Source organism: Lepisma saccharinum, chromosome 15 (genome assembly GCF_977018435.1).
Source record: "Lepisma saccharinum chromosome 15, izLepSacc3.1, whole genome shotgun sequence".
In the NCBI taxonomy this organism is placed as follows: Eukaryota; Metazoa; Arthropoda; class Insecta; order Zygentoma; family Lepismatidae; genus Lepisma; species Lepisma saccharinum.
In genome coordinates this window covers 5,814,863-5,834,027 of record NC_139243.1, presented here as the reverse complement: position 1 = coordinate 5,834,027, position 19,165 = coordinate 5,814,863, and the positions used below count along the sequence as shown (strand labels likewise).

The 19,165-nt window shown below is 39.1% G+C and overlaps 1 protein-coding gene across 1 annotated transcript; it reads left to right on the top strand.

The window, feature by feature from the left end:
- The first annotated feature begins 249 nt into the window (after positions 1–249).
- On the top strand, positions 250–18,887 carry Alg1 (ALG1, chitobiosyldiphosphodolichol beta-mannosyltransferase). Its single transcript, XM_083136322.1, has 6 exons — positions 250–616; positions 4,570–4,912; positions 5,529–5,779; positions 12,054–12,227; positions 17,828–17,942; positions 18,479–18,887. The coding sequence occupies exons 1-6, from the start codon at positions 406–408 to the stop codon at positions 18,687–18,689; spliced, it is 1,305 nt and encodes a 434-aa protein (XP_082992448.1). The 5' UTR covers positions 250–405; the 3' UTR covers positions 18,690–18,887.
- Positions 18,888–19,165: the final 278 nt, after the last annotated feature.

Here is a 19,165-nt window from a genome sequence, read left to right as displayed (position 1 = left end):
GAAATCCCTTTTTAAACAATCTTTCGCAATGCAGTTACAGACATTTCCCGGCTTTGATAGTTTTACCAGATTAAGTTGTTAACATATGTGTCTTAGACAGGATGTGAGTTTAATAATCAAAGAAGTGGTATCTGTTCAATTCCATAACATCTTTCTCGTATTTGTCGGTGCTCCCATGTTCCAACGTTGAATGCTTGTGGATGCATCCAATGTTACGCCGAGAAATGTCCGATACGAAGGACGCAAAAGAGTTTCACTAACATGTTATATTCCGGACGTAGGATCTGTGTTATATACAGCATGAGCTTACATATCACAAGTGACACTTGCTGTAATTTATAAATTATAATTTCAAGTTGTAGTTTTAGACCCTCTATATACACCTTGGTTTCAGATAACACGACGATGTCATTATCCAGTGGAAAGTGCGTCTGCATTGTAGTTCTTGGCGACATAGGACGGAGTCCAAGAATGCAATATCATTCTGTTTCATTGGCAAAAGAGGGTTTTAATGTTGATATTGTTGGTTACAAGGAATCTGAACCAATTGAAGAACTGAGGTGTAATCCGAAAGTTAAAATACGAAAATTGGTGCCATGTCCAGAATTTCGAAAATGTTAGTATTCTTTTTAGATTTACAAAATATACACAAAACAACGAGAAACTTGTTCATTTAGTATTTATATTTACACAGAAGGTACCAGTTGTATAAGCCGGAGACACATTAAACTCGTTTATATATCATATAAAAATCATTTCTACTTACCTCATATGCATACCGGAACATTTTTCAAGCTGGGGATCACTTTTTTTTTTCCATGAAAAAAGCGTTATTTTTAACATTATAATCATTTATTGGTCGTTGCTAATTCGGCGGGCAAATCTTGACTCACGTTGTATATCGTCAGCTGATGTGCAGTTTTTCCAAACTTATGAACCGATAAATGCCGCACAAACTATTCACAAAAGGTTTTTAAGCGAAAATTGAGGCTAGACTCTACTTTACGTCCTTATCTGCATGGTGATTGCTTCTTTGCGTTCGCGGTGCAGCACCCGGCATCTCTTCGGGTAAGGACCTTTTTCTTTTTACACTTTCTGTTCACGATAGCCCCACTATCCATTCACGGGGTCGAGGTATGCCTACGAGGTTAGGTTAGGTTCCATTAGCACTCATTTCACCCCTAGATATGTGCTTTATCATCTAAAAAATTCCTCAGTACGTTCACTTACGCATATCCGGACAACATCGTTTTTTTCTCGATTTACTCCTTCAGGAAATTTTTCCTCGCCTTTGGATTTACGTTGTTGAATTCCTTATAAAATAAGCTTTCCAACGATATATGACACGTATTCCTTAGGAAAAGGACGTAAACTAGAGTCTTACCTTAAATTGGAAAAAAAAAGCCACTCACACGTCATCTTGTAAAACTACCGCGTGGTTGCTACACTGACAGGAGGTTACATAATCGGGTAAGAATTTACAATATAGAGAAAATCTCCAATTTCGTTAATTTTCGGTATACTAACTAATTTTGGCCTCCTAATCATGAATCTGTTGTAAAAAACCAGGGTTCACGTCTGGGAATTGTACAAAAATTGTTCGTTAGCGCCAAAAGCCATCCATGGGTAGCCCCACAAACCATTGACATTAGCCCCAAAAACCATCCACGGGTAGCCCCACAAACCATTGACGTTAGCCCCAAAAACCATCCATGGGTAGCCCCAAAAACCATCCACGGGTAGCCCCACGAACCATTCACACGAGGTTAGGTTAGGCCTGTTAGGTTAGGTTCCATTAGCACTCATTTCACCCCTAAATTCATCGAAAAAAGTAGGGATCGTACTAGAATTGAACATCATAAATCATTTTTTGTAAAACAACAGCGTGGTTGGATACAATGACAGGAGATTACATTTTTGTTCGTAAAACTACGCATACACACCTATATATAAAAAAAATTCAATCTTTTTTTTTCAAATTTTCAGACGTGACCCCCGGTTTTTTTCAACAGATTCGTGATTAGGAGGTCAAAATTAGTTAGTATACCGAAAATTAACGAAATTGGAGACTTTCTCTATATTGTAAATTCGCTCCCATAATTGAACGCACGGAACATTTGATTCACGTAGTCGACGGTAATGGCAGCACGAGCTATCGTACAACGGAGATGTATGAATGACGAAAAATACCTTACTTACAGGCCAAATAAGTTGCACGATTCGAAATAACAATTTCCCCGGCTTCAGAAAGTCCTCAAGAGCGCAATTCCGTAAGTACTTTCTCGTCTTTTCTCCTGTAAATTTGAAGAAATCCGTCTCCAACTTATACAATTGTTACCCTTTACTATAGGGGTGACGGATTTCTTACTTTTTACAGGAGAAAGTACTTAAGCAAATCATTTTCTGTAGCATTGTGGAAGTTTGTGAATGTAGTTTTGATCCATTTTAATGCAAATGCATGTTGTTTTCTGCGAAAATCTCTGTCCGATACGCTGTTGCTGCTGCCGCCATTTGCTTTCTGCACGAGAGCACAATGTTCCTTGTGTTAGATGACGAAAACCCCATAGTCAGTGTTTCAAACTCGCCGTGTTTTCACTATAACATGACGTGTCGAGGATTGTTACTTTTCTTTAATTTTTTTTAACTATGCTTGCCTAACCTAACCTAACCTAACCTATCCTTACTGAAGATGGTTTATGAGGCTAATGTCAATGGTTTGCGAGGTAGTAGCATAATTTGAAATCCGGTCACAAGAGTAGGTATTTTCTGGTGAACAAAGTAGCAACACTGCATAAATCGACAAAACACACTCACAACGCGCAATGGACCAGTACGCAATCGCCATAATGTGTGTTACAGAATCGAAATAAAGAGTAACAGTAAGTACTCGTAAATGTAAGAAATAGACATTATTTTCGTTAGAAATTCATTATTTCACCTAAAGAAATGTTCCGCATTCCAGAATAGTATGTTAGCAATGTAAAAAAGTGCAAAATAAATGATTTATAGGTGTCACCCCTATAGTAAAGTAGTACCATGAAAGAATATACAAAGGGTAAAATTAGACAAAACAATGAATTTGAACTTTTTTTTTTTTGGCACCTGTTTCTTGGTTTCTAATTATCACTTCCATTGAAATATTTAGGTATTTGTATTGAAACAACGCTGGGTAAAATTTTCAAAGCCGGGAAACTGTTTCTTCAAATTTACAGGAGAAAGTACTTACGTAATTGAGTTTCTGTAGACTTGTGATACGTCATACAAGTGTTCTCTTTCATCGGTCAAGTTATTTCACCGTTAATTCATGTTTGTGTGTGTGTGGTAATGGAACCTAACCTAACAGGCCAAACCTAACCTTGTAGGCATATCTTGTCCCCGTGATGGTTTGTGGGGCTATCGTGAATTTTTGGGGTTACCCGTAGATGGTTTGTGGGGCTAACCGAGGATGGTTTTGGGGGCTAGCGTCAACCATCCATGGGTAGCCCCACAAACCATCGACGGTAGCCCCAAAAACCATTGACGGTAGCCCCAAAAAACATTGACGTTAGCTCCACGAACCATCATGGGGACGAGGTATGCCTACGAGGTTAGGTTAGGTTCCATTAGCACTCATTTTCACAGAAAAATACCTACGGAAGGGGAAAATAAGTTACTCGATATCTCGAAAATGGATATTATTTTCGTTAAAGATAGCTAAATCCCTTGTTAAACAATCTTTCGCAATGCAGAATAGGTAAGTATGAATGTCAACAATTACAAAATAATCGAGTTACAGACATTTCCCGGCTTTGAAAATTTTACCCAACGCTGTAATATATGCATTTGTGTGTGGACCCCAAGTGCCAAGATCACTGCAAAAGTTACTTAGTTACTTTTACATAGTAATAATGACTGAACTGGTTTACTTTTTGAGCAGAGTAATTGTACACTGTGGCCGTCCAGTCTAAGGCATCATGCTCTGTGCTCCAGCTACGGGACACATGCAGGTTCGAGTCTCCTGGGGGAAGCGTAAGTTTTCTGATGAAATTTCGATCTGTGTACGGGACCGGCGGCCGCCTGCCATCGAGGAAATTGGGAAGGTACGAATGAGTAGCAAGCGTGGGGCCCTAACTCCTCACCCCCTATATGCCTTCATGGCATGGTGTGAAGCACAGGGGGGCACTTTACTTTTTTTTCCTTTTTTTTTTTTAATGAAAGAGTAGCATAACATGGACATTGAAACTTACAACTACGACTTGGAGTTCGTCGTGCTGACCTCACGTCACTCCATGACTGGTTAGATGATCGCCCACCTTGACAGGGAATGAGTCCAGCAGTCGGTAGGTAGGCCCTAGTACTCATGGGCTGTTGCACGGGTTAATTGTAATGGTAACTCAGTTAATTTTAAAAGCAAATTTCCAAAGGCTGGTTTTCAGTTGCAGTATGAAAATTCCACCAAGGTCTATATTTTTAATGAGCTGAAAAAGCTACTGTCAAAAAAAGGGAATAGATTATAGCTAGAAGACTTATTAAGAATTGAAACAAGTGTCAGGAATTTTAATAAATGAGTGCTGTATCCTTTATTTCCAGGGCTTCCAAGACTGATTGCATACGTGCTGAAAGTTGTATGGCAGGTCATCACCTTACTCTGTGCCCTGTTTTTGAAAAGAAAATCTCATCACATTCTGGTCCAGAATCCGCCAGCTATACCAACCCTGGCAGTTTGTTGGTTCTATTCGTACATCTTTGGCTGCAACTTTGTTATCGATTGGCACAATTATGGATACACCATTCTCGCATTAACTGTAGGAAAAAGTCATCCTTTGGTCAAAATTTCAAGGTACTTTGAAGGATTCTTCGGGAAGAGAGCAAGTGCTAATCTGTGTGTAACAAAGGCATTGAAGGTGCATTTGGAAAAAGAGTGGGGCGTCAAGTGAGTAACAGCATTATTATTATTATAGTGTATAATGGTCGGAAGAATAGTTGCATAATTTGATATTTACAGAACGGAATGTTATACAGGTCTTGAAAGATGTGAGGCAGAAGCAAAAACCTTTATTTGAAAGCAAAGGCGAAGCATTTTACACAAAACAAGAGGGGAAAGTATACATTAGAACTGTTACGAAGCAAACCAAAAGAAAGGAAGTGCATATCGAGTGTCAGCAAGCGCAATGGCCATCGCTGATGCAATTGTTCCTCTTTAGTGTCACTAATTTTATTTTTGTTAATTTGTTTTTAAAAATGATGAATAAACTTTTATTCTCTTGAATAGCAAGTGCAGTTTAATACTTGAAAAATAGTTATAAGCATGTTAAAACACTAAACAATTATCTTGAAATTTATTTTCAAATTGTCTGCAAAACCTGGAATGTTTTTGTCAAAATGAATGGTGGCCTTGTAACATTCTTTGATACAAACAAAAATACACATTTTGTTTATTATTTTAAAAAAGGAAAGTAGTAATTGTGACATTCCTGATTTGGAATTTTTTGTTTTCATTGTTAAAAAGATTTACTTGTTAAAACAGACACGTGTTATTAATTTTCCAGAGCTGTAGTGCTGTACGACAGACCTCCCGAGATATTTCATCCTATCTCCCTGGAAGAGAAGCATGAGTTGTTTGTGCGGATGTCGAAGAAATATCCTGTGTTCAGCAGCGCTGTTCCAGATGTAACTGTCTTCACAGAAAGGTTTGCCGATGGAAGAGTAGTTCTACGTGAAGACAGGCCTGCTTTGCTGATATCCAGTACCAGTTGGACAGAAGATGAAGACTTTGGTACTCTACTCTTCTGCTTAGAAGGTGAACTATTGTACAGTTTGTTAATTGTTCAATGTAATTTTAATTCCCAAATGATTTTGAAATTTGCGTAAGAATTAAAAGGGTCTTATTTATATATTCACTAAAGAAATTTATCTTCAAACATCCGCATTCACTATACAATCCACCATCGAAAATAAATAATGTCTCCTCCTGTTAGTGTTTATAAAAGATATTTTGCACTGTTAAGTCCAAGTTCGAAGTATAATAACAGGCATTTGTTCTACCTGTGTATGTGTCCCGTAATTGTACAAATACATTCACTTGCATAATGTATTCTAAGAAAGTATCACTTTTTCATTTTAATTCTTAAGATTCATCATTATAATAATAAATGTGGATGCTCATAGCAAATATTAGCCTTTAATGGATGGGTCCTGTTCTACTGTAAAACCTATCAGGTTAAGATATTTTAAGAAACGCTTCATTCTTGGAAGTTCAGACTTCCACAAAATTTCAAAGGTGCAAATAGCCATGTATCAAAGATTTGAAAGTAGTGTTTGGAAAAGGAAAGGGGGGGGGGTGTTAAATGTACACCTGAAAGAATGAGCAAGTTGATTATTGGAACTACGAGGAAAATAATTGTATTCTTTCAAGGAGAATTGATTTATATCATGTGATTTTTTAAAAAAAAAATAACTTAAAGTAAGCACGAGGGAGAATCAAATGAAAACCGCAATTAATTTTTTTTCCAATATTTTAATGCAGGGATAATGTTTGATTGTACATTATTTTTCTATATAGTCCCCTCCCAGTTCAATGCACTTACGCCATCGGATAGGTAGTAATTCGATACCGCGTGAGAAAACTTCTTTCGGTTGACTGTGTAGCTACTCGGGTATTGCAGATTGGATGTCTTCATCAGACTTGAACCTCTGCCTTCCAAGGTGCTCCTTTAATGGACCAAAGATGTGGAAATCAGATGGTGCCAAATCTGGTGAGTATGGCGGATGTGGTAGGCACTTGAAGTGTAGGTCATCTATGGTTTTCATGGTTACACAAGCAGAATGAGGATGGGCATTATCATGTTGAAGCAAAACACCTACACTCAGCAATCCCCTTTGCTTTGCGTATCGCTGGCCTCAACTGGTTCTTGAGAAGTTCGGTGTAGGTGGCACTAGTCACTGTCGTACGTGGGAAATGTAGTGTTCCAGAATAGGACCTTTCTTATCCCAGAATAAAGTCAACATGACTTCCCCTGCAGAGGGCTGGCTGCGAAACTTCTTTGGTTTCGGCGAAGACGAATGTCGCCATTCTTTGCTTGCACATTTCGTCTCCGGTTGAAAATGGTGCACCCAACTTTTATCCCCGGTGACAAAGTGAGCTAGAAAATCCTCACCCTCCTCTTCATAATGCCTCAGCAGCTTTTGACATGCTTCAACCCGACGGACTTTCAGTTCCTGCATCAGCTGTTGAGGAACCAACCTGGCAGACACTTCTGTAGCGGAGTTCGTCATGCACTATGTGTTGTACTGAACCAAAACTCATATTCAGCAAGAAAGCCATTTCAGCCAGGGTGACATGCCAGGTATCCTGAATAAGCCGATCTGCTGCGGCTATGGACTCCTCTGTCACAACTTGCTAAGCCTGACCCAGAAGGGGAGCATCAGTCAATAAAGTTGTACCTTCTGCGAATTTCTTGCACCAATCGTAGACTTGCCGCTGTGACAGACAGGGGTCCCCATACTTCGTCTGCATTCTCCGGTGAATATCAACCGGTTTCACACCTTCACTCCATAAAAATCGAATAACTCCACACTATTCCTGCTTGGTGCAACTGCGTAGTGGTGCCACCATCTTGAATCAGCTGTTACTCACATCCAACCCCACCTACCAGCACTGCTTCGTACTACCAGCTCGAAAAGACGTCAATTACTGTCTGCAAATTTCCAAACACCTACTGTAGAAAGATAAAAAGATTTTTAATAGCACTTTTGTGGTTTTAATTTGATTCTCCCTCGTAATATATAGAATAATGTAAATATGGATTTTGTAGATATGAGAATCACTTTTTGTGACAGTACATTAATCTTTAAGTTGATATGTGTGTGTGTGTGTTACTGCAGGAAGAGCATTTCCCTCAATCGCCGTGATTATTGTTACATTAAAGTGATATTTGATTGTATACACTCGAGGGTGGAATACTCGAACGAGTTTGAGCGAGTGAAAGTGGTTCCGTGCAGTACTCTCGAATGTGTGTTATGTTTTTCTTTCCACATTTCAGTATTACTCAAAGCCGGCCACCATGGCAGAGTGGTTAGCACATCGTGCTATGACACCAGGGGTCGCGGATTTGAATCCCGGCCTTGGCATGGAAGGTTGTGAGTGTCCATTCATCAATTTCATCATGTCATCACTCGTCCCCATACAAAGTAAAATAAAGCAAACCAATCAGTCAATCAGTACATTAATCTCGTAATCATTTAATGGTGTTTATTAGTCTCTAAGAAAGGATATGTAAACCGTACATACACTTAAATTTCTCTTGATTTAAAATTCAATGATTTTTATAGGCAAAAGTAGCAAATATTTTGTGTAGAATAATTTACAAAATACTAATCATGTAAAACCGTCAATGGTGTCATTCTCATTAAACTGTAAATAAATGTGGCGACTGATATTTTGCAAAATATCTTTAAAAAATTGCCAAAATTCAGCCAATGTGTTGTGGGGTGAGAGGTGGTAATACGTAAGGTTGAAACAGAGAAAACATCTACTTGTACCCTTGAATTTTTTAGAAGTTCACCTTGAAAACTGGGAATTATACTTGAATTTTGACATGGTCCTAGAGTGGCCAACCTGGACTGTCAAAATAACTTACTTACTTACTTACTTTTAAAGTATTGGCTGTAACTGAGTTTACTTTTTGGATCAGTTAACTGCAATTTGGTTACTTAGGAGGGCTGGGGCATAAGTCATGGCAACTATATTTATTTCTCACAGTTTAACGGTACTATAATGCCCCAGATAACATGACACCAGTAGTATGTAGATACATCACTACTATCTGTGACAAAAATATTGAGCCCCCTGTTTACGTACTTGTAAAATTGTACTCCGTGGGAGGAAAAAAGTTAAATATACCTCATTGGAAAGCTACAAGTGTGTACTTTTAGAAAAAAGCAAGACAAATTGATTTTAGCTCTGTTCTCTATTCAAACAAAAATGTTCGTAAATGTGTAGTTTTTTCGTGTGTGTTTTATGTAAGTCGGATTCAATCGTGTGTAGCTTCTTCAAAACCAGTCGTAAAAATATGAAATTTATTGTGATTGAAGCTTGTGTAGGTGTAAATAATCTCGGCCGTATACCAGGTGTGCCGGTTAATAATTCTTAATTGATCCGAAAGAAAACAAGTGTATCTTGGGAGAAAGGTAACAAATGCTTTATTCAAAGTATGCACCATCGCTAGCTAGACATTGTGCCCATCTGTCCATCAAATTGTGGATGCCCTTCCAGAAAAATCGTTCACATTTTGAGGTGATCTTCGTAATTGTTGAAGTGTTGCTAGGAAAGTGAGTGAGACATCGATGAAAACAAATGGAAGTCCGAAGGGGCTAAGTCTGGTGAGCATGGTGGGTGGGGCAAGAATTCCCAGCCAAGTGCAGAAATGGTGTGTCTGACGCCATTCGCTGTGTGTGATGAGGCGTTGTCGTGCTGCAAAATCACTTTTCCGTGTCTTGTCGCCCAATCTGGGTGCTTTTCAATCAATACATGGTTCAAATTGATGAGTTGTTGACGGTAGCGAACAGCATTCAATGTTTCACCTGGTTTCAGAAGCTCATGGTACACCACATCCTTCTGATCCCACCAAATGCACAGCATTGTCTTCCTTCCGAAGCGATTCGGTTTTGCTGTCGATGTTGAAGGTTGTTCTGGGTCAACCCATGACTTTTTGTGTTTTGGATTCTCGAAGTAGAACCATTTTACATCCCCAGTCACTACCCGATGCAAGAACGACTTTCTTTCATGCCAAGAAAGCAACACTTCACACACAGTTTTTTGCTTTTCCATTTGTCTGTCATTCAGACGATGTTGGACCCATTTTCCTGCCTTCTGGATCTTTCCCATGGCATGAAGACGATCAGATATGGTTTGGCGACCAACATTTAACTTCTCTGCCAGTTGTTGTTGCATTTGCGTATTGTCTTCATCCAACAGAGCTTGCAATTCGGCATCTTGGAATTTTTTCGGCTGGCCCAGGTAATCATTGTCTTTCAAGTCCAAATCACCACTTTTGAATCGTCGAAACCAACGCACACACGCATCTTGCGTTAGGACATTGTCACCGGACGTTTCCACAAGGATATGATGGCTTTCACTCGCGTTTTTCTTTTGATTGAATAAGAAAAGCAGGACGTGCAGCACATGCTCCTTTTTTGGTTTGAAGGTCAACATGTTTCCCACACAAACCAAATATCACGATCACTCGCATTCGGTTGCACATCCACGGCATTTTGTCAGGTACTGTCCTGGCAACACAATGACATAACAGTTGAGACTGTGCACCAACCCTTGCTTCCAGCGACGAAATTAAGAATTATTAACCGGCACACCTGGTATAATGTTGCTATCATTTGTGGAACAGCCAATATTAATGTTTATTAACAGTGTTGCAATCTTGGTATTGGCCAGCCCAATGGCGATGCAAAGCATATCTAAATAATGAGTATGGAATAAAAATCAAATTTTTATGGCTTATCTTTTCATATTCTGCAAATTGAAAACGACAGACAGAATTGTTTCTCTTGGCAACCGGCTTACGCGTTTTTTGTCTTGTTGCTACGACGAAGTGCGCTCTGTTGGCACAAGCCGCCGGCAGCCCTTTAAACTTTGCGTTCAGCCAGCAGGTTTGACACGGATAATAAGCCGAAAGTTTTGGTTACAAAGCGAATTGTTGTGCACAGAGAAGCATTGTTCAGATGCTGTATTTGACGAATGCAGATTTTCTTTTATCACTCTTGTGTTCCTACCATATAGCCTGAACTCACACACATACATAAGATCGACGGACCCTGTGGCAGAGTGGTTAGCACATCGCGCTGCGATGCCAAGGGTCCCAGGTTCGAATCCCGCTCGGGCTTGGTTGTTTGTGAATGTCCATTCATCAATTCCATCACTCATCCCTATCTTCACAAATTAGCCAAGAGGCACAAAACGCAAAGTAAAAGAAACTAAATCAATCAGTCAACACACATAAGATCCCTTACATGCACTTTTTCTTGCTGTTTTCCTTTGTTATGAAGTTGCTGTTGCTGTACATCGCAGGCAAGTAATTTTTTTATACAGAGGAGACTGCGAAGCCAGCACGGGTTCGAATATTTGGTAAGATATTTCATTGCCTTCATCAAATCAAGCTCATCGTTGCAGTTACTATTTTTAAATGAGCGACAAAAAATGATACGGAGAAAATGACGTCCGTATAAAGATTGGATAAAAGCTATAAAATATAACAATATCTAAAGTATACAAAGAAAATGTATTTCATTCATAATATGATAAATTGTTTATTCATTATTTTCACTGCCACAATGTTTTGAATCGGACCAACAGAACGCACTTCCAGTATTCCTGCAGCGTAGACCGTGTAAATGCAGCAAAGCGTCAACACTGTACAAGTCACCTGCAGCCAGCGGAGTCGGAGATTGGCCGCATCTCGCCACACGTCATCCGCGCATTTACCATATTAGGAGTGGTCAATAATAATGTGTGGTCATACTTGAGATACACATGTTAAACTTCTGGATTTGGATCAAATGTGTCATATAAACGGCTTTTTACAATTTAATTGAATTTGAAATTACGCATTTCAAGATTGCACGTTTGCCTAAAATTTCAATTTTTGAAGCATCTAGTGAAGATCTGCAATTGACTTCTTCCACAGAGATGCAAAAACAATCCATCTTATATCAATTGTGGATTATGAACTGTATGATGTGAAGTTCCCCGTTCTTGCAAACTGGAAGAAAAAAACTACTTTTTAGTGATTTTTTCATTATAATACGAAAATGCAACGAAGAACAATTTTTAGATGCCTCTTATTAAAAAATAGATACTTGACTTTTTTCCACCCACGGAGTAGAAAAATAACTTTCAAAGCACTGTGTTTAAGAATAGAATAATTAGGAAATTCTTGCATTAAAAAGACACTTATGATCATTCCTAGTGTAAAGAAAACTATTATAATTTAAGGAAAAAGAAAAGACAAATATGATTTCTGCATGTGACTATTGTGACAGTGCGTAATGTATGTTTACAGAGTATGAAGAAGCTGTTCGAAACAACCCCACAGAGTTTCCGCAACTGATATGCGTCATCACAGGGAAAGGTCCCATGAAGGAATATTACTGTGACCTGATTTCTAAGAAGGAATGGCAGCATGTGGAAATCTGCACCCCATGGCTGGAATTCAGTGATTATCCTAAATTATTGGGTAAGTGCTTTCCTTTCTCCTTGAAGACTGTAAAATAGGAGTAGAACAGGTTTCATGATTTTAACATTATACTTGCTTACAGTGTTAGTTTAAGATTGTTCAATTTGATTATCCTGGTATTTCTGCACTTTCTTTCATCTGCTCCATGTGAATACAATTGTTTTCCATGTGCAAGGAATGTTTCAGACAATGGGCACTTACACATCCTGCTTTTCATGATGTAACTCCTTGCATCTATAAAACTCTCAAATTAGTTTCTATGTACTTAAAACTTAATTGCACAATCATTTCCAGTATTCTGAATGATCACTCATACTCATGTTGAACTTGCAAAAACCAGTACTCTGATCTTATTTTGAAATTTATTTATTTATTTAATAGAAGATTCCAAATACAGCATTAGCCATTTTACATTGGAACGATTTTATAGAACATAGGACAAAAATAATAACAATACAGAGTGTCCGAAAAGTCACGCAACCCGGTGTTTACGACCGTATAACGGAATAGCGAAACGGAATGAGAAGAAACGCTTGCTGCCTAGAAAATGCCCTGTATATTGGGAAAATTTAGAGAGACAAACATATGTAAGAACATGCATGTTTTAATAACAAATAAGCAAAGTGTTGCCAAAGGCGGAAATTTTTTTTTTGCAAATCATGTGTATTGATGCACAGAACTCACTGAGGTAAATTATTGCAACATTTCACAATACCAACGAACAATTTGGATGGCCATCTATTGAATTTGACAGAAAAATAACTTTGACGAAGTTTCAAAAACATTGCACAAGGGAATAAATGGGCTGTTCCAAAAATCGATGTTTTCACAATATTACGAGGGACACTGGCAACACTGTTGCTGTCACGTGTCACTAACAGACGTGTTTCACCTCAGGCTATCACACTAAGGCACTTTTAACGACAGAGGAGAAAGTTGGTTATTCTCGAACATATGCAATAAATTACATACACCTTGCAACCCTGAAATGTGGGTATCCCTACAAATTAAAGCAAATGTTCGAAGTGTCCACCATTTTCTTGGATACATAAGTTGGTTCGCTTGATCATGTTCTCAGATACCTTCCTGAGGGTTGCAGCACCGATATTATCAATTTCCTGTTTAATGTTTCGTTTCAGCTCCTCTAATGTTCTGGGTCTCGTTTGGTATACTTTCCCCTTTAAGTAACCCCACAGAAAAAAATCTGCAGATGTTAAATCGGGCGAGCGACTGGGCCATAAATCCTTGGATATTAGACGACCACCAAAAAATTCTCTCAGCATACGAAGAGATTCATTAGATGTATGGCAAGTTGCTCCATCTTGCTGTAGCCAAGCATCACGTTCTTCTTCTTTCAAGAGAGCAACGAATTGCATTATGAGATCCCCGTACACAGCGGTATCCACTGTTGTCTCAAAGAATAACGGTCCCACAATACAACGTCGCGATATTCCACACCATACACCGATTTTCGGAGAATGCAAGGGTAGTTCATGCAACTGATGTGGGTTTTCTGTCGCCCAATGCCTGGAATTTTGACTGTTGACATACCCATGCAATTGGAACCAGGCTTCGTCACTAAAAAAAACTTTATTCAGTACATTGACACCATTTTGTCCAACGAATTATTGAAACCAATGACAGTAACGCAACCGTGCCGGGACATCCACCGCTTTCAATTCATAAACAACACGAACTCTATACGGGTAAAATTTCAATTTCCGTATAGCCTTGTGAGCAGTTGACTTGCATAGGTCCAATTCTGAGGTGAGCTTCCGAACAGACTTTTGTGGCGACGTCACTATTCTTTGTTCAACACGCTGCAGAACATCAGCTCCTAACACAAGGTGCCCTGAACGTTGCCTGTCATGTACAAGACGAAAAATTAACGACTTATCTGGAGAGGTACTAGTCGGAAACTTGGCACTTAATGCTTCTCTTACGCCAGAATAGGACAATGTTCGGATATATTCTTCAACAATATACACTCTTTCCTGTGTAGAATATGGCATTTTGAAAACACATACACGACGTCAGTATAAGTAGGCACAATCTGGAATGCCGTTCGCGGCAAACAGCAACCACCTAAGGCACAGAAAACATAACAATTGATACATGTTCCTCGGATACCCACATTTCAGGGTTGCAAGGTGTATGTAATTTATTGCATATGTTCGAGAATAACCAACTTTCTCCTTTGTCGTTAAAAGTGCCTTAGTGTGATAGCCTGAGGTGAAACACGTCTGTTAGTGACACGTGACAGCAACAGTGTTGCCAGTGTCCCTCGTAATATTGTGAAAACATCGATTTTTGGAACAGCCCATTTATTCCCTTGTGCAATGTTTTTGAAACTTCGTCAAAGTTATTTTTCTGTCAAATTCAATAGATGGCCATCCAAATTGTTCGTTGGTATTGTGAAATGTTGCAATAATTTACATCAGTGATTTCTGTGCATCAATACACATGATTTGCAAAAAAAAAATTTCCGCCTTTGGCAACACTTTGCTTATTTGTTATTAAAACATGCATGTTCTTACATATGTTTGTCTCTCTAAATTTTCCCAATATACAGGGCATTCTCTAGGCAGCAAGCGTTTCTTCTCATTCCGTTATACGGTCGTAAACACCGGTTTGCGTGACTTTTCGGACACTCTGTACAACAAAAATAATAACATAGAAAAATTACATGTGGTTACATACTTTTAGTTAACTTTCTTCTAAAACGGTCCAGATTTTCAAAAATGTCTATTTGGCTTCCTAGATTATTATATTGACTAGGCAGTCTATGGAACAGAGAGTGCTGGATGAGGCACAATCTCGGCTTCTGAGAAGCAAAAAGTTGAGTGCTTCTTGTTGAGTGGGCAGGAACACCAAAGTGAATTTCCTGAAGAAGGCGGTCACTTCTGATGTTGCCATTCACTATTTTATATAGAAATATATGGTCATCCAGTCTTGAGGAGTTTGGATATTTAACACTTGCAGGAGGATGGACTTTTGCAAGTGTTTTGTGGATGGAATTTGGTGTCGAACAATGGCCAGGAAGAAATTTAGGATGGAATTTAGTCTCTCTGAATTTGAGGGGCATGCCATAGACCAGATCGGAGAACAGTATTCAATTTTAGGTGACACAAAAGATTTGTAAAAGGGTGCTGAGGGCAGTCAAGTTGTTTATGATAACAATAATAATATTGTTTGAAATAACAATAATACGATGACCAGACGTTTGGCAAGTTTTTTTTACCATTATTGATAGGTTTTTAATGAAATAACACTTATGTTCTTGTCTTGCACCATGGTCGTGTGGTGTAAGGTGCATGTTTTGGGCTCTGGCTACAAGATGCATGCAGATTGGAGTCTCCTGGGGGAAGCATTACTACTTTTCTCCTGATATTTTGGTCAGTGTATGGGACTGCTGGACACCCACCATCGTGAGGAAATTGGGGAGCTACAAATAAGTAGCGTAACCTGGTCACGGAAACGTACAACGACTGGGAGTTTGTTGTGCTGAGCACACGTCACCCAATAGCTGGTTGGCAGATCTCCCATGTGGGAGCAAGGCTGTTGCACTATGGATTTTTATCAGATCAGTTCTCCATTTATTGTCAGTACTTGTAAATGTCAAATCAGTTCTATATTGTCTTTATTGTTAGCTGCCAAACTGAGGACGACCTCTACGGAAAATAGACCCAAGTCCACAATTTCAAATTTTACATGAGACACAAAAAATGTTATAATGAATTTGTTATTGGAAGTATGAGTACCTTTTTTATTTCAAGTAATACAATGTTATTTCCAACATTTTGCATGAAAAAAAAAATGTGACATACATAGTCCGTCCAGTGGGAAAGGTGACTAATGAGAAATGAAAGGCAAGACGTTGTGGACTGGTAGTTTACAATAACGTTTATTCAAAATAGACACCTTGTGAGTCAATACATGCACTGAAGCGGTTCTAGAACTTTGTGAAGCAGTCTTGGTACTCCTGTTTCGGAATTGCCTCCAAAATCGCGGTCGAAGCCTTTTGGATGTCTAGAATGGTGTCGAAATGCCTTCCTTTCAACACAAATTTCAGTTTTGGAAATAGCCAGAAGTCGCATGAAGCTAAATCTAAAGAGTATGGGGGTGACCGAGCTCCACTATCCCATTTTTCGCCAAAAACTGGCGTACCAACCTGCTCTTGTGTACGGGTGCATTGTCGTGCAATAGACATCATGAGCCCTGTTCTCGATATTCAGGCCAAACTCTACGAATCCTGGCCAATAGACGATGCAAAACACATACGTAATACTCAGCATTCACAGTGCGACCCTCTGGAGTGAATTCCTTGTGGATGATGGGAATCTCCGCCACTTTTTCGACATTTTCGTCAGTCACTGATGGTCCTGGTCGAGGATCGTCTTCAATGCTCTCCCGACCATCAGGAAATCTTTCATACCACTTAAACACATTGTTACGGCTCAATGCCTCACTACTGTAAACAGTTTGAATCATTTGAAACGTCTCTGTTGCATCTTTACCAAATTTGAAACAGAATTTAATGTTGGGACGTTGCTCCATTGCTCTGTTTCCGACCGACGTTCAGCAGGTACTGTCAGTCACAAGATACGTATGTGTCAAACGTCGATGCTAGCGCTTTGCAACTTTGCCGGAAGAAAGTCTAAATGTGTCGCTACGTAGTACATATACTTCTCCATAGATGACACTGGTGGTTCCGTGGCAACAAAATTAGTCACCTTTCCCATTGGACGGACTGTGTATGTCAATACAGGTTAATAAGATATTATTTTAAATGTATAATTACAGGCACTTTTCGTGGAGACATTAATCTATTTAGTTAAAAATAAATGCTCGCTTGCTATTGGTCGGATTGGCAAAACAAAAAATACCACGTGGTAGCCCGAAAACCTCATCTTTCATATGTGACTTGATGGTTTGTTTCATCTCAAATAGGTTCAGTGTAAAAAAAATCATAGAGCGACCCATGGTTTCGACACCGGTCGAACATTGAAAAACACATTTTTTTGGCCCCTAGGTCAATTCAGGACATACCATCCAGGTCCCTTTCGATCACCGACATTTTCAACTTTTCCTCCCTACCCATTCCAGAGATACTCCTCCAGAAGAGCCCTTTTTGGCGTGACCCTGGCACCATAACCATAGCACCATCCGCGAAACCTTTCACCTCGGTTTAAATAACTTGGCCCAAAGTTTCCCTTGGTTGCATTGTTGTAAACATGTTCATATCAGTAGCAACAACCAACTACATCAACAACACCTAGGATCTTTGCAGAATATGGGTCCATATTCGTGGACACAGGAACTTTTTCGACAGTGGAAATTTTTAAAATTGTTTTTTCATTCACAAAATGAGATTTTTGTACTTAACTTTATTTCATCATGTGTACTTAAAGAGTACTTTAAACCTAAAGAGCCTTATTTCAGAATAAAGTGGACTTCGGTCCATTTTCCATAAACGTAAATTGTGGCTTTATTTCATTTTAAAATCACATTAGACACATTTTTTTAGTAATATGAATACTTAATATATGTGCGAGTCTTGCAGCATATTCAGAAATAATTGTGTTAAAATTTCATTACAGCCAGTGCAGATTTGGGTGTGTGCCTGCACACGTCCTCCAGTGGGCTCGATTTGCCGATGAAAGTTGTGGACATGTTTGGGTGTGGACTCCCTGTATGTGCTTATGAATTCCCTTGGTAAGTATCAAATAACTTAATTCTGTTAGCAAAGTTAGGTGAGCAGGTGAGGTGATATCTATTTGGCAGGTTTGTGCATAAAGATAATCTATTAGAATCAACTCATTGTACTTTTTTGTTTCACCATGTTTCTGGTGGGTGGATGAAGCTGCAACTAATTTTGCAATTAAGCCATTAAGACCTAAAAAAAAAGGACCAATAAGCCAAAGAACACAAAAAGAGACAAATAAAACCCACCTTTATCTGGCCAACAATGACCCAAAATGAACATATATTATGTTGGGCCTAGTCTTCGGACACTAGGGAAAAAAAAAAGGATTTTTCCTCAACTTCCGAGCCCTAATCATCACACTTCAAACTAAATGCCTTCCAACTCTCGCACCCCTCCTCCCCTAGTAACATCACACGCAGACTGCCATTCTCGTTATTTAGTAGCCCACCCTGTAGAGTATTTTCTGGTATTATTAAGATCCTAGCCCCAACAATTACTATCAACTCATTTATCTTTGTACTAATTAGTTCTTTCCTTTTCACAGTTTGAACGAGCTGGTCCACCATGAAGAAAACAGCCTAATCTTTCCAGATGCAGCGCAGCTTTCCTGTCAGCTTCAGAACTGGTTCTCGGGTTTCCCAAAGAGCAAGGAACAGTTCGAAATGCGGACCAAGTTCAAGAAGAACCTGGAAGTGTTTCAGAGGATTCGCTGGCACGAAAACTGGAAGTTAAATGCTTTACCGATATTCCACTAAGTCACCTCAACTACATTCCTGTGATACGAGGACCATTATATTTTTGTAACAACAAATGTGTATATATTTATTGGGTTTCTTGGTGCTAATGTACAAAATGGGGGTTGGGAGCTTTGTGATGGAATTGGGTGTTTTATTGGAAGAGACCAGAATAAAAACTATACTCTTTAAGAACATGTGCATATTATTTCATAACTTGACGAGGGTCATGCATGAGAACTGTAATGTGAATCAGTTAGTGCCTATTGCTCTTATCTTTACGTAGGTTTGTCTTCTAGGGGGAATTGTAACAACTTATCAGATTTTGGTCAGTGTATGGGACTGGTGGCCATCCAACATCCTGAGGAAATTTGGGAGCTACGAATTAGTAGCGTTACCCGGTCGTAGGAAAACCTACAACAATGACTGAGGGTTCCTCGTGCTGACCACAAGTTGCTCAGTGACTGGTTGAATGATCTCCCACCTCACAGGTGAGT